At 41.0% G+C, this 16,856-nt stretch overlaps 1 protein-coding gene across 1 annotated transcript in view; it reads right to left on the minus strand.

Annotated features, from left to right (window-relative positions):
- sema6a (sema domain, transmembrane domain (TM), and cytoplasmic domain, (semaphorin) 6A) overlaps nucleotides 1-16,856 on the minus strand; it is a 107,742-nt gene that overhangs the window by 43,650 nt on the left and 47,236 nt on the right. The window contains 3 exon segments of the mRNA XM_032515648.1: nucleotides 4,097-4,192; nucleotides 4,940-5,002; nucleotides 6,359-6,419. Coding sequence (XP_032371539.1) covers nucleotides 4,097-4,192; nucleotides 4,940-5,002; nucleotides 6,359-6,419 — 220 coding nt within the window.

The raw sequence follows: 16,856 nt of genomic DNA on the forward strand, positions 1-16,856 counted from the left end.
ATAACTCTTGTTATGAATTGATACTATAAATAAAATCAAATTGAACTGAATTGAATCTACTGTAGCTTAGCAGACAAATGTACAGTAACCTTGGCTTGGGGTGCAGTGTATCTAGATGAATTAATTATTCCAACAGCTCAATTGTGTTTTCCATAGGCTATATGTTAATTAATTAGACAAACACAATGTAATCCAAAACATGCCCATCAGGAGTGTTATAATTGGTTCAGCATTGGCTTTGGCACTTAGGGTGAGGGACACATTCTGCTTCTCTGTATCTGTTGTTTTTATGAAGACTCTTTTATGGGCTTTATTTATCGCTGCTGAGGGATTTGTGAAATCTTACTGAGGACAGACTTAGGGTAAACTGAGCCAGTGTCCCCCTTATTAACTGTTAGCTTGAAAGTGTTTCCTTGTTTGTTTTTTTAGAGAAACATATTTTTTACGCAAAACGTAAAAATGTATTTCTGTGATGGCAGAAATTCTAAAATAATCCACCAGGTTCATAAATATGTCTCTAATTGTTGGTGTCAGAAAAGGTGGCCACAGACAGATTAATCATGATAAAGAAGAAAAATAAAAAGAACATTATGTATATATATGTATATTTTTTATACACCCTGACGTATTGATACATTTTCAGATACGTGTTCTACATTTTGCAGCTGAGTTGAATCCCCCCACATTTTTGTGTATGTAATCCATATTTCCAACTCCCCAACCTCAAGGTCAAGTGCACAAGTTCACACCTGGGCCAGGAGCGGTTGTGTAAACTTAACAAGGACACATCTCCCTGGGAGATTAATAGTTATGGCCCATTTCTCTGCAACCTGTTTCTGAGCCCTGGGAGGATGAACCCATTCCCTGACCACCTTTTACACGAGACCACAAAACAGGAGTATTTGCAGCTGTTGAATGAAATCTCGTTTATCTGACCCTTCAACTTCCAAAATGATGGATCTTTTAGAACAAGAATTGTGAAAAAATATTGCACAAATATAACATGAATTTGATGAATTAAGTGCACTGACTGACTACACTGTATGATATTGCCTTATTTTGTAATGAACAATATGTCAATCTTCTGGAAAAGCTGTAGTACAGAAAGTTGTGTGGTTATCCTCGTCTTGTGTACAATAAAACCCTCTGTGTGCATTAATCGTATTTTAAATGCAAAGACTTGGCACAGATGAAATTTCCCAGTACACCTCGGTCCACCAGTATCAAGTCGAGGATGCATCACCTGGGACCCACTGCCTCCAAGCCTCCCTACTGATTCCCCCCGCTTCGCCCGGCAACAGGCGATGAAACTGACTCCAGTCATATATCAGCCCAGCTGGATAGGGTGTTTATTATTGCAAAACAGCAAGGGAGTGACAGAGGGAGAAAGCAACAGAGGGAAAGATGGCGGAGTGGGGGGAGCAATGGAGAGGGAGAGGAATTAAGCTGGCAGAGGAGGAGGAGAGAGGGGGGAGAAGGCAGGGAGGATGAATAGAAGAAGAGAGGGAGTTGGGTGCTGTGTGTGTACTGTCCAGGGAGAGAACTGTGCCATGGCTGCCAAGGTGTCTGCCTATGTTTTTTCTGTATGCATTTGTGTGTAAGTGTGCATGTGTTTGTGTTGATACTGTAGTACCAACACAAGGTGATGGGCGGATAACGAGATGAAGCTAATGAAGAGAGAACATTGGTAGGTATGTAAAAAAAATTAAAATAAAAAAAAAATTAGACAGAGGTAAAAATAAAGAGGTAACCAGGCAGGAAAGGTGTTAGAACAGAAGACAGCGTGGGGTGTTGCTGGTTTGGGCGGGAGCCCTCCCTGCCCCCTCTGTCTCCCTCCACCACTGCTCCCTGTCCTTCCCTCCCCCTCGCTCTTGCAGCGCTGTTGATTAATGTGGGATGAGGCTGGCCCCGAAACAGAAGCTCTTTTCAGCACTGTCACACTGGGGAGATGGAGAGGCAAACTGTGGCCAAGGTGGATTTAGCCACAAATACACACACAAACACACTTTTGACCAGGCAGAGTGGATGAGCCCAGCACACCATCAAACGCCTGGTTTCTGCCCAGAGTGGCTGCCAGCCTGCCGCTAATGTGTCTGTGTGTGTCTTATGATTTGTAAAATGCGTGTGTTGTGTGTTTGCCTGTTTACACAGTTGTCAGTGTTTGTATGGGTGCATGCACGCTTGTGTTTTCTTTCCTTACACATTTACCCAGCCATTTGTATGTGCATTTATGCATTTGTGTGCAAGTGTGCAGAGGTCATCTTGACAGTACAACAGTTTAAATGCCGTCATAGCATAGTAATGGCACACTAATTCAATTATTTCCATCTTATTCACCTAAAATAATTACAGTGTAGTCAGTGGAATTATTTTTTGAGGTATGCAGCAGTTGCAAGCACGTTGAACTGATTCACTAATATATGCAAGGGCTAATGGGACTGAGGAAATTTGCAACATAGAAAATTACTTTTGAAAAAAACATTTGAATTAAACAGTTGTATTTCATCACATTGTTATGAACAGATGTCTCACTTTTCACAAAATGACAATCTTTTTCTTAACAAACATTCCTCATTTATTTTGAGATAGCATCATCATAGAGATAGCAACATCGCCCATCATGTGGAACGATTTATTTACAGTATGCATTTTTATGCTGGCACAGGCAAGAGTGCATGTGTGTATGAATTGCTATTTTACCAAACCTTGCTGGGTTTTACACAACACTTCCCATTAACTCTACCAGACTAGCAGCAATATCAGTGCAACAAAAACCTTGAAACCATAACTGAGGGGCTATAAAAGCTAACCACGCCTGATAAATGCTGAGACATAAATTCCACTTTCCCTGCAGGAAAAATCAGTGAATTGAAAGATGTCCACTCTGTGTGCTTAGCATGCCGAACCACAAAGGCAACGGAGCGGAGGTGTCTTGTTTGTCTGGTAAACAGATCTAGTGGACCAAAGCAGGAGTTTTCCCCACAGGCCACCTTGATAACATCTCTGTGTGCTGTGACCATCATATCACATCCTTACAAACCAAACAATAACAGCCTTCAGGACAGAACCTCTGCAGAGAATTTCTGTTTTCTTACTCTGTGTGATCTTTATTTCTTTGCTGTACAGTGTTGTTCATTTCTGATTCCTCTTGATGACAGCTCGTGGTTACTCTATAACGTGGCCCCTCCAGATACTTGATGTTGAAACCACATTTCCTGCACTTTTGTTAGTTTTGAGCCCATTTCAGGCCTTAAGGTTTGATACAATTTTCGTAATTTTCCAATTAAATTAAGCTGTTTCCTTGCAGTGGCATGTTTTGCTTCCCTAACACTAGGTCAGCCCAGCTGCTACAGCTTGCAGAAGTATTTAAAATTGTTTCATGAATGACCTAAGATTTACTTACTGTAATGTAATGTTGCTCACAGGCATCAGAAAACGTTAAATTTATGTCTCTAGGGAATGAAAAAATGTGGCATTTTCAGCAGCAGTTTGAAGATAGCCCATCTGCTTTTTTATTTTATTTTATTTTATTTTTTTTAATGTTTTTTATGTCTTCCTGTCTGCCTGTGTCAGTCTTAGTTTTTCTCTCCATGTCTCTCTCTTTTTGAGATTATTATTTTCTATTTTGTCCATTAAGTCACTCTTGACGCCTACCTGCTCTCTTTGTTGACCCAATGTCATTAAACTGCATCTTCTTCTTCAACACGGTTTTGCTTTTCCTGAAGGAATCTTGAAACTATTCCAGACATGCCTGCATGAATACAACCCCAGCATCTGTTTAAGGTTGTATGGGATGTTAGGACTGCGCCTTCAATTTGTGTGTGTGTATTTGAGTGTGTATGCAAGAACATAGGTAGGTAGGTTTCTCTGCTTCCAAATCGAGCGTGTCAAAGTACACCTGGAGATACAGACATTGCAGTTGTGAAAGTCATCCATCTATGTTCATCGCTTCATAGCTCAACCCATATATGTGTGTGTGTGTGTGTGTGTGTGTGTGTGTGTGTGTTGGGTGTGTGTTTTTGTGTGTGTGTGTGTGTGTGGTGGTGTGTGTGTGTGTGTGTGTGTGTGTGTGTGTGTGTGTGTGTGTGGATCCTACCTTGTAGGTTCGACAGCACGGATTGAAGCATTTGTTCACCAAACAAACAAGGTGTCATATTGGTAAAAGGACTTTAATGAAATTGTGACACTCATCCTTCAGGGAGGGCAGGCCAGTAGAGACAGAAAGACAGAAAGAGAAAGAAGAAAAGAAGTTCATGGTGACATTAGTGTCTTTTATAATAGACACTTTTACACTGAAAGCAACAAGAGGCCTTTTCTTTTCTTTCTTTCGTTTGAAGTACAGCATGTAGTGCTCTACAGGCAAGTGAGAGGCACGTGTAACAGACATCAACCATATAAGCATGAAATGTAGCATTTCCTCATGGTACATTACAAGGACGTGTTTACATTTTAATGCACCTTTCAAAAACAATTATTAAATCATCATTGATTTTTCACAGTTTTGTTAGAACGTTAAGAGAAAAAATAATTATATTGCTTTTTGATATTATATATAAATAAATAAATATATAAAGATTCTGTGAATCTAAAGTTGTGATGGCAGAATGTTATATGAACTGTAAGGAGTGTGGTATTGAACCTGCAGGGTGTGTGTGGGGTGTGTTGTGTGGTGTGTGTTGGTGTGTGTGTGTGTGTGTGTGTGTGTGTGTGTGTGTGTGTGTGGTGTGTTGTGTTGTGGGTGTGTGAGAAAGAAAGAGAGAAAGTAACAGAGACTTGAGAAATGAATCAGTTACAGCTCGTCTGCAATGTATAATGTGTGATTTGTTAAGAAGTGTCTTGTGAAGAATAAGGTAACATTTGTTCTATAAATGAAGATGAAGTAAGAGTGAAAGCACAGAGATTACAGTGTTTGTGTGTCTGAGTGTGTGTTTTTATCTACCTTATGTTTCCCTTTCATTCTGCAAGTGTCCACATCTGCCTGTTTGGACTTCCATGTCAATTTCTGAAGAAAAAAAAGATGGAAGGAAGAGAATGAGAAAGGGAGAGTGAGAGAGTCAGAAAGCAAAAAAACAAACACTATAGAGCTCAATAACCAATCTATACTGTGATCAATAATCATCATCTGAGATTCTCTGTCATTGATTCCCCTAATGAGGCACCTGCTCTGAGGTGAACTTTATTCTAAGCACTGATTGGAGATCAGTTTACCTCCTTGAACTTATAATTCTCTGTCAGGGGGGAGGAAATACGATATTGACCCCAGATCACAACAGATCTGTCCAAGGACAGATCCCGCCTCAGACCTGAGAGCTCATTTCTGTGGATGATAGGCTGGCCATCCTTGCACACACACACACACACACACACACACACACACACACACACACACACACACTGCCTTGCCCTGCATGTTAGCGCTAGCTAATCCCTTCCAATCAACCACAAACACACAAACGTACATGGCCTCTTTCATTGTCACACACAGATATCAGTCAATGCTAAGTTGTCAATGCTCTGCTATCCAGCCATGAACACACACACACACATACATATAACCCTCCCACCCCCGTGGCATGAGGGTCAGCACTGATTTGATGGTTTAGACCTCCGTGTACCAGTGCTGTAGTACAACATGTTTGGAGCTCGGCCACTGATTAAAGACCCTCTGTCATCAATCAATCTGCACGTCTCCCATTAGCCTTCATCTGCAGCCTGCTCTCATTAAGACCCACTCGCCGGGCTTTGACATTGAAGTGGATGAGGTGGAGGGATTGCAGGTTGTTGTATACACAAGAATGGCCTTGTTTGAATTCTGTTTGCATGCATTAGGGCAATGCATGCAAGGGCAAATGATGCCAGCGAGGAGGAAGGAAATGGAGAGTGGGTTATTACGGCCTATGTAAATATAAGGCACTTTATGAATAATCAGAAATATACAATGGGATCTTCTTCCTTTCTGCATTCATCTGGTCTTTATTGCCATTCTGCAATTCATCTCATTTGTACCTTCATCACTCTTGTTTTCCTGCCCGCCCCACCTCCTCTCCTCCCTCACTTCCTCTGCTGGCCTCTCAACTTCCGTTACACACCCACCAGACTTTCCACTGTCCTACTGATGAGCATGGATGACGCAGGCGGTTTACTAGCTGATTGATTGGATAATCTGCTTAACAGGGTCAGCATGGCAAGCACGGCAGACTCACACCAGTGAGTAAGACGACTGACAAGCACCCGTATATACAACCATGTGCACACACAAACACACAGTGGCACTCAGAGCAAGGTTATTAGGGGTTATGTTGTCAATCATAGCACGCTGAGAACAACACGTCCACAAAGAGACAGACGTCTCACTCACCTTACTGAATAAGATCTCGTCACTGTTGGCAGTGTCTGTGTCCACTGTGTATATGTGATCCCTGCGAGCAAGGGGAGGAAGGCAAGAGACAGAGGGAGAAAGAAATTGGGAGAAGGAGAGAGAGAGAGAGAGAGAGAGAGAGAGAGAGAGAGAGAGAGAGAGAGAGAGAGAGATGAAAAGATAAGAGTCAGACAGCAACAGACAGTCAAAAATTCAACAACCAATAAACCCATTTCATTTCTTCCCTCTGTTTTCCCCCTGGAGGCAACAAACAACGTCAGAAAAGGGGCTTTGTATAAACTTTGTTCAAACTTCAAAAAATGACAATAAACAAAAGGAGGCCAGAGCTATTTGCTCTGTCAGACAGAAACAGTCAACAAAGGTTTAGAGCGCTGTGGCGCAGGCTCGGGAACAAAAGCCTCTTTGTCCCAGAGAAAGGTCCTGAGGGGGGCTGAGTGAGGAGGGGAAGGTTGAGACGGGAGGTGCCAAGTCACTCAGAGCTGTTCAGGTCAATTAAGCCTAGTGTTTGAGCTACAGGAAATCTATACTAACACTCGTTATAGCTCAGACAAGACGACTTGTGTGTGCTGGCCTGGAAATATACAGACTTCTCCTGTATTACACAGTCCTGCCATATAGGCCGCAGCAGGGCATATGGAAGGCATAAAACCCACAAGGGTTAACTACATCTCAGACAGGCGTGTAGCTACACCTACTTACTGTGGAGAATTAGGGTGCAGACAGGGAGAGGGAGGGTGCGGTTGGAATGGGGGGTAGAAGGTGTGAGCGGAAGAGAGACAGAAAAACAGAAGGATTTACCACATTTTAGGAGAGAACCAAAGGTGACCATGCCAAACGATGTAACTGCTTTAATTTGTTGGAGATTAGCTGTTGAATGTGTTTTTAATCAAAGTGTGTAACAGTGGCATCGTCAGACTCACAGCTTAATTACGTTCCAGCTCCCCAACCTGCGCTCAGCCAGTCAGCCTGCCTTGCTCTCTCATTAACTAAATCTAATAAAGTCTTTGGAGGAACAGGCATCTTGAAATGAATCCACTTATATCGCTTTCCTGGGGGCCACCGCCATCTCCTCAAGGATGAAAATGCAGTCTACTGTACATTATCAGCCACAACGCTTAAATTGAATAATTAATCTTTGAGAGCAGTTGAAATTGACAGCGCTGCTTTCTAGGTGGTAGGGGACACATTTCCATTAAGGCAATGGGCGAAATCTCTGTCAGATTTCAAAAGAAATATTTCTATATTTCCTTTGTTTTCTGCCACTTCTTTCCATGACTACACTGAAATGAAAGTCTATCAAAATTCATATCACATCGCACAACTCCTCTATGGTACATCATGCGTTATTCCCCTTACAAAATGTTTTCGGCTATCTTCCCTTTATCAGGGTGGTTTACAGTCCATTGAAAAAGGAAAAAGGAAAAAAGGAAAAAGGAAAGCAGGACGTCATCTTTAAGTCACTGTGATGCATGCCATGTCCTTCATAGCGTCAGTGCAGTACACTAAATGCCAGATGCTGAAAAACCGAGCGTTTCAGGCTGAAACCGCAAACTGTGTAGCAAAATGTTTTTCATTAAGGATTTCTTAGAGCACTACAATTTCACTACTCTGGCTAATTGATCTGGATTGAATTTCCAGGGTTCCTGAACGGCCCCTTTGTGTTTTAATGTTTCTTTCACCTTGCTGCCAGGGTAACCGATACATATCATGTGGCTGCAGTAAACTTGATTATTACTATGGCAATTTGTTAAAGACAAATAAAAAAGAAAATCTCACCATAACATTTAAGAGAAAGAAAAGGACTAGGAAAAAAAGGTGGGTTATAACGGTGATAAATGATTTCACTACAGTGTTCAACTATGTCTCCGGTTCAACGAGTTGTTAATTGAACTTCATTTATATCTTTATATTAAAATTCAAACTTTATATTAAAAAAGACAAAACTACATCAAAACCTATTAAATCGGAGGATTACTTGGCGGATTTAGTGTAATCCTGTGGGCTATTTCACTGCCTGCAATTTCAAAACAGCTCATGAGTAATCTGTAAAAGACTGCTGTATAATTTTCAACAGTAACCTTCCCAGCTATGCTCCCTGTCTTGTGCCATTCTTGTCGTGGTGCTGACAGCATCTTCGAGGGCCGAGGCCTTCCAGCCGCAGGGTTTTTGGTTCCAGCTGAGATTAGAGGGAGCCAAGCGATGAGGCGTCCCTCAAACATCCTGACTAGAGATGGAGAAGAACAATGGAGCGGCTGTGTCTGTGTCAACACCAGCTCTGTAAACACACACGGAGCAAGGAGACTAACCCCCTCCTTTTACCCGAAGATGCTTATAGAAACACACACACATGCACCCTTTTCACCACTGCACCTGAACTCATATTATAACATAGGTTCCTCCCTTCTGGTCATTCACACAACTTCCCTGTGAAAAAGAGAGGACAGAAAGCAAAGGCAGGGTCCTCAAGAGACTACATTGGTTGTATTGGTTGTTAACTACAATTTGAATATATTATTGTGGAACATTTCTGAGGCAAAACTGTTGTTTTAATATTGATGTACTATCTTCCATGCAGCCAGTGGTTTCATTTATTTAAAATAAACTTACAGAGAGTTGAAAGCTGCTTGAAATATCTGATCCATGATCCCTCGGAGCTAACATTTCATAGACTTTATTTCTTGGCAAAGTTACATTGTTGTCACGAGGTATGATCGTTTTACCAATAAAGCTTTGCATTCACAACCTATAAATAATAATTATTATTGGATAATAAAACCACAAATCTGCCAATCACTTTCTTCATTAATTGTTTAACGATTTGGTTTATATGTCGAAAACACCAGTAATGAAACCCAAAGATATTCAATCTACAATCCTCACATTAGAGGAGATGATACAAGAAAATTGTTTGGCATTTTTGCCTAAAAATACCTGATATACAGTATATAAATAGTATATAAATAAGATATATATAATAATTATATATACCAGAAACATAGTGTGGTCCTACAAAGTATAGCCCACTTTCAACTTAGGGATAAGAGATATCAGAATTTCATCTTTTGAACTTGTAAAAATATTTTTTTTATGACTGTTCAAAACCTAAAAATGGATTCCACTGACCTAGCAGCCTAAAGCCGGGGTCACATTTTAAGACAGTTCTTGTCCGCTGAGAATAGTTCAGACTAAACAACTGGCCTGTGTAAAAGCTGCCGCCCTGTTAGGGAAACACTGTGACAAAGAGTAATGATACAACCTTATTCTATTATGCAACAGCCTGTTTCCATTTGCACTGAGCAGTTCAGTGTGAATATGAAAATAGGTGTTCTATTGTTTATTGTTTCCTAGAGTAGAATCACTTTATACATTTACATTTCATAAGTAAAATTATTTATGAGAGTGACAAATGTTTTATGACTGTTCTTCTACTGAATTTGTTTACTGTGTATGTGGACTTACCCAAGCGTTTTAGATCAGGCAAATTCCTTTGAATAAAGTTTTGTTATGATTCATGAAGTGCAAGACAAGATGAGTTGGACATACTCTCTAAAATATGTGAGTAAAAATAGTTGTGAATGCCAGTTAATTTACAGATTTCTTTTCATCTTCCACCATGAGTTTAACTCCCTCACTATTGCCTCAGTAACTGTCACATGTCGTGGTTAATCTTGAGCCACCCACACCAGACGGTCAGACTGGGTCCAACAAAATTATTAATAATTATCAGTGAGTTTATGTCTGTAGTCTTGAACCCATTAAAACTACATCATAATTAATAAAGGGGGATATGAAGTCTGACACTTCCTGTGTGCTTTTAAAGCCCGCATGTCTTTATATCTTGTCAAAATAACACAATTACAATTAAAAGTATGCTAAGTTAGTTGTTAGCAGTTTACAATGTACCCATAGATATTCAAACAACTACCTCCGGATCACTTTGATACTGAAGAAGAACATGAAGAAGATGTAATGATTTTTCAGGCAAGTTCTAGAGTTCTCAAATTTACAGTAGGGTTTTTTCTGATGTGACTGACCAGGTCTTTACTTGGTTTACAAGCTACTTCACTTACTAAAATCCACCCAAAGATGTTTTGCGGCTTGTCATTTTCTCTCCCATTATCTGCGCACTCTCAACCGTAAACTATGAATCAAACACGCTCACAGGATAGCACAGTGCTTTTACACAAACCGAAGGGTCTACTGTTTTGTGGTTGTGCTATAAAAATCAAAACAATGTAAGATTCCAGAGAAAAGAAAATGACAGAAGTGTTTATCAACCAATGAGTGCAGAACATTGGCCGTCAATGTGAATCACTTGGCGGGGGCTTCGCATTTCCCGAAAATCAGTGACAAAAATGTGTGAGTAGGGTGGAAGGTATGCAAACATCCTCTTAGACACAAATATGGATTCACTGTAAAAGGATGGGTACAGACAGAGAGAAAGAGCTGAATGACCAAGGCAGGACAGTAGACCAAGAGTGCGGGCAACAGGGTGAGATTGAGTGGCAAAGAGGGTTTCCATCAGACATTTAGCCACGCATAGCCTGAGAACACAGGGGCTTTGTGTGGAAGAATGTCGTTTTCATAACAGCGCATTTCTTCTGGGGTGACGGCAAGCCAGCTTGGTCCATCTGCTGGGCCTTTGTCAAATTATCTTGCACTCCTTTAGCAGAAAAGAGAGGAACATGATTAGCATGCACCCCGCACCTTTTTGCCACCACCCTTCTTTCCGGAAACTAAATGCCTGCACGTCCACCCTCTTCTCCACCTCCCACCCTTTTCTCTCTCATCACTCTCTTCACCCATATTCCTCTCTCTTCATAACTGGATCATGGGTGGTAGAGGAGGGTCCATTGTACATTGTTTTGGCTTTCACTGGTTCAAATCCTCTTCACAAAGTGAATGGGAGGGAACCGGGGAAGCCAGCAGGCACCTTCGGGCTGTGAAGGGAGTTGTTGAGGTCCTGAATGGACTAAGGGCACCGAGAGGCCCACAGTGATGTGGTGGCATGAAATACAACAAGTCAGAGTTCACTTACCCCCAAGCTGAGGCAGGTTGTTCTTTTGGAAGGTTGAAGTTCTCAGTATGATTTTCTATATTCTCTCTTCATCTCCTTTTGTGAGTGTTTCTATGTGTGTGAATTTGTGGTCAGTAAGGTGAGGGGCATGTTTTCACACAGAACACAGTTAGGCAGGCATGCATACAAACTGCATAAAATATGTATTTTTTTTACATTTATGGATTGAAATGTATCTAGTAATCTCATAATATTTAACATCTCCATTTTTGGAGCTAACAGTAAGTAAGGGAATTAGTGATCCATGCTCTTGAATTCATAATATTTGCTTTTAAGTAATTTAATTGTGCACACCAACTAACAGAACATGCCCTTAAGCAATTTTCATGACATATGGTAAAAGCATGTTTCCAATCCACATATTTAGATTTTTAGATTAGATGATCTATTGCCTGACAGCTTTTACTCTTTATTTTGCACTGCATTCAAATAAGGCTACAAAGTGTTATATGTGCACCTGATAGTAGCCAAACCTAGCCAGTAATGCTGAAACTAAATACAATTGTAGCATTGCAGCTGATTAAAAACAAGTCTCAATGGTATAGTGACAAAAGTAACAAATGCAATAGCTTAATAATGTTGATATAAAGGAAAAAAGTCAGGGCACAAGTCGGCCACAACAACCTGCATCATCCTGCTGTTAAAATAACTTGATACTAATACGAGAACATGAATTATTATGGCCCAGCTCTGTATGTTTGTTTTCTGGATGAATTGCTAAAGATGTCAAAACCTTTGGAGAAAGAAAGTATTTTACATATTTTCAGAGTTACGTTTTGAACCAAAACTTGTTTAAACTTTTTAATTCAGGTGATTATGATTACTGGTGCTGCAAGCTTTGTTTCAGAGTGTTGACGTGGCTGGATGTCGCCAGTGCTGCGATGAGAGGCAGCGGAGTCTACCGTGTAATCCCAGTCATTAGTGGGTTTTAACAGGATTTGGTGGAGCTACAATAATGGAGACTCTAGTGGCCTCCACTGCGAGTCCCAAAGAAACCCAACGGGGAAGAACTGTGGCCACAGAGGCACAGCTGTTCCAGAGGACTCAACTAAGAGAAGCTAATCTGGATTTTTGGTTGCTCTACTCTCACACTGATCGTTCCCTCTGTCTCTCACTGTCCGACCCCCCCCCCACACACACACACACACACACAACCACATACACACACACACACACACACACACATACACATTCTGGTTCCCATGCTTCCCAGCCTCATTGAGGGGTGTAAACAAGAGTGTGGTTGGTGTTACCATGGTGAAAGCCGACAGAGGGCCGGGAATGGCGACTATGCTCTGCAGTGGAGAGACCTGGCAGGCAGCAAAGACTATACTGTAACACTCACTCAGTCACACTCACACACACACACACACACACACACACACACACACACACACACACACACCACACACACACACACACACACACACACACACACACACACACACACACTCTCTCTCTCTCTCTCTCTCTCTCACAAGTATGTAGAGAGTGTCTGTCTCATTCTGTGCTTGTCTCTTCTCCTCATGTCCTCAACATTTTCAAAGGGAAATTATAGTTTCACACAACATTGGTTTTCATCATTTGTATCCGTAACAATAACATTGTAGAACATTAGTATGTTGAGATCCTGGAACTCGGTGACAATGCTTAAAAGAACTCAAATGAGACGATAAACACTAGCAGCCAGATAATCATGTTTTAAAACAACATGTTAGCTAAACTTATTTGGAAAATAAAAGGGAAATGGAAAGATTATTAACCAAACCATCTGTTGTAAACATCCATCATAGTCTACAGACTGACGTCTTCGTTCCCCTTTGAACTGCCGTGTTGCTGTAGTTGTGCACACTTTTCATTGGTGATGGGTGAGTATTACCAATATTTTGAGCGCGCTCACCTTTAGATTTACCTCCACAAAAGTGATTTTGACAATCTGACAAAACTGTTTGCTTGTTTATAACCTGTCTGACTAATCGACTTTTGCCCGGTCAAACTTTATGTAGCCTATATGCAGCTGTGTCAGTAATTACTTTGGTGGGTAAAGTGTTAGGCTATATAATAGGACTGGCTTAAAATACATGTACCTTTAACCAAAACTTGATTTTAATCTTAATCTCAAAAATGTTGAAATGCTCTATTCTTCTATATTCTCTTCAGCTTAGGTACCTTTCCAGAGATGACACTTTCCTGTTTATATAGTCAATTTGTTGTCGTCCATGTCCTTTATTGGGCAAATCCCTTGCCTTGTTGCTAAGGTTTTGACCTCTTCAGTTGATGGAATTCTTGCAAAAACGTCCACACTCTAAAAGTCTAAAACTCAAGTAGTAGAAGTCCAGGAAAACACACAAACACACAGTAAATAGCGACATAACATGGCTTGCAATGGCTACAGTTACACACACACACACACACACACACATATTTTCATGCACACACCATGGCACACAATTATGTACACAGAGATGTTTTCGGAGATCAGAATGATAAATCTCCCATTGCACTGTGATGTATTCTCCCTGAATGCTCTACATAGTGTATCCAGACCATGAAATATGGACTGCTAGGATAGAAATCCTCCAGCGTCCATCTCTCGCTGCATCAAGAACATTTATTGCGTTTACTAATAGTGACTCTGCTGCTAAACTCACACGACAACAGACACAGCCGAGCACTGAGCTTGTACATGAAGAAGTTTTTATGTTCATTACCCATACTTTAATATACATCACGTTTCCGTTTATCATGAATGATGTACAGCTGATTGCTACCATAAAAATGTATGAAACAGCAGCTGAACATAAGACGACTTGGTACAAGGTCAAATCTCATGTTCATCAATCCCTTCACAAACAAACCCCTCTTGCTATGATTCATAACTTTTTTTCTATAGTGTGCAACTGTATTTATACAGGGAGTGATTTAAAGAGGGACTTGTTATCCATCCCTCATTCTAAGAGCGTATATTCGATGTGAAGTGAAAGAAATAAACACTATACTCAGTCCAATGCTTGTCTTTAAAACTGAACAAACAAGAGGCTTTTTGATAGCCTGCATATGAAAAGAAGCTGTCTGATATCTTATCAGGCCGTACTGTTCCTCTGGATTATGCACCTGATTGAAACTGAGTCATGGAATAAAATTCTGAATATTAAGCAACTAAACCATTCATGTACTGAATTCATAATCAACTTCCAATATATATATGAGTCTAAGAGGGCTAATAATATTTTACACATATTGGAAAAGCCATGACCTCATCAACTGAGGCCAATCTTTTCAATAACTGCCACATACTATAATGGTTGAACACAGGACTGCAAAAGAGCATCTGGTTCCACCAAATCACTACATTTCATTCAAGGCTCAAACCCGAGGATGAATTATCAATCACTGCATCTGTTGCTGAGTTTCTCCAATGCCAAAGACTTGCCTCTTTCCCTCTATGGATTAAGCCACTTTTGTCTATTTACAAATTTATCAGTTGCTATGTTGGTATGCATCTCACAGCTTAAAAATCTTGTGACTTTATTGCCAGTGCCAAAACAGGAGCCAAAAGGATTTAATACACTGAGCAGCCATTCAAAAAAACAGCCTGAAACAGTGTTGAGCTTTGGACTGCGTTCACAGTAGCCATCTGCAAGCTGCTGCGCACCAAGAACTGAGGCCCACTGGTCTTGAGGCATGATGGCAAAGCTGTGTGATGCTGGCCCTAGAATAAGCAAGTCATTTGACTGGACAACCATCATAAAAGCAACTATTGATGTTGCTTATTTTTTTCCTGCAGCATTGTTCGTTGTTTCGTAGCTTGAGACTCGCTGGGTTGACTGCTGGCTCGCTTTCACATTGATTTCTGAAGTGGTAATTGTCTCCACTGTTTGCCTTAAACAGTTTGTCATTCAACTTTTACTTTATTGACATCCTGTTGGTGACGATGGATCTTTGTGCACTGGTTGTCATTTGTGTTATTGAATCTCTGTGTCAGGATCAGTGGCGGTCATCCGACTCGGTCTAATGTGAGGCAGCCATTCCAGTTATTTAGGGGTCACATACTTTGGGCCATGTGTCAGAATTCCTGTCTGCTTTAAGCAAGTATGCAAGTGTGGGAGCAACACTAGGTGACCTCGCACATGCACACACAAACACATGCACAACTCACTGCAGACACAATCACAGGCTGTACACCAACAGGCACACCAACACATGTTTGCCATCCCATATCAGCCATATGTCACACTCAAGAAATAATTTTTAAATCCATGCAACAAATGGTCGGCATACTAAGCTGAGCAACACAAACCCACTCTCTCTCACTTACACACACACACACACACACACACATTGACGAACCCACCCCTCTAATAAACCCTCTGTCTCATTTCCCTCCCTTACGCCTCAGGCCCCTGGATGTGTGGAGCAGGTGGGAGACAGGCAGACCAAAGTCTCTGGCATGTCTCACACACACAGACACACACACACACAGACACACACACACACACACACACACACACACAGACACAGTTTCCTTTTCCACTCTCCGCACACCTCCTCTTAACGACCACAGATATGTTCAAAAGCTCTGGCACTTAAAGCAGCCGCCTCCCTCCGCCACTTAATTCGACATGCTTGGGAGGAAAACAAAGAAAGACCCCTATTGTGGCTTTTAACAGTATCCAATCAAGCCTGCCAGTCAATTAGCCATGGACGGCACAGAACAAACAGATAAGGATCCATTTTATCAAGACAGTTTAAATGCTGTTACAATGATAACAATGAGCATTATACTGCATATTCAAGACTGCATTGGAGGTAAAACCTGCCTGTTGATGCTTCGGACATGACTGTTTTTACAGATCGGTTACTTTGCCATGAGATAAAGCAACAGGAACATTTCTAAAATAATAATGACAAGAGGGAAGACAAAATCAATATCGGTTTACTCCATGTCTCCAGATGGTGTAATTGAGCTATATTATCTCTGAAAGATGAGTCACACAAAATTAAAGATGCGCAGGGGGAAAACACATTGACGGATAGACAGGAAGCAATAAAGGTAGGTGACAGGCAAGGGAAAAAAACAGCCAGACTGCGAAACAAAGAGTGTTTCAGAATCGATTTAGGAGGGTAACTATGCTGCTAACAAATAAAGAGCCAAAACTTCGGTATTAGTCCTGTATTACTTTTCAACAACACAGAATGTACATTAAGGCTGTCTAGGTGGTGCATTTAGACCCTACATTTGGATTATATCAAGTAGTCTTTTCTTTGAGATTATTGTTTAATTCATCACTGCTTTTAATGTGAAATCTTACAGTAACACTGTAACTCAGTAACTCTGTATCTCAGTACTCTGTGTGCCATGGGGCATGCATTAATATATGTGTGTGTGTGTGTGTGTGT

This window comes from Etheostoma spectabile, chromosome 5 (genome assembly GCF_008692095.1).
Source record: "Etheostoma spectabile isolate EspeVRDwgs_2016 chromosome 5, UIUC_Espe_1.0, whole genome shotgun sequence".
Taxonomy (NCBI): Eukaryota; Metazoa; Chordata; class Actinopteri; order Perciformes; family Percidae; genus Etheostoma; species Etheostoma spectabile.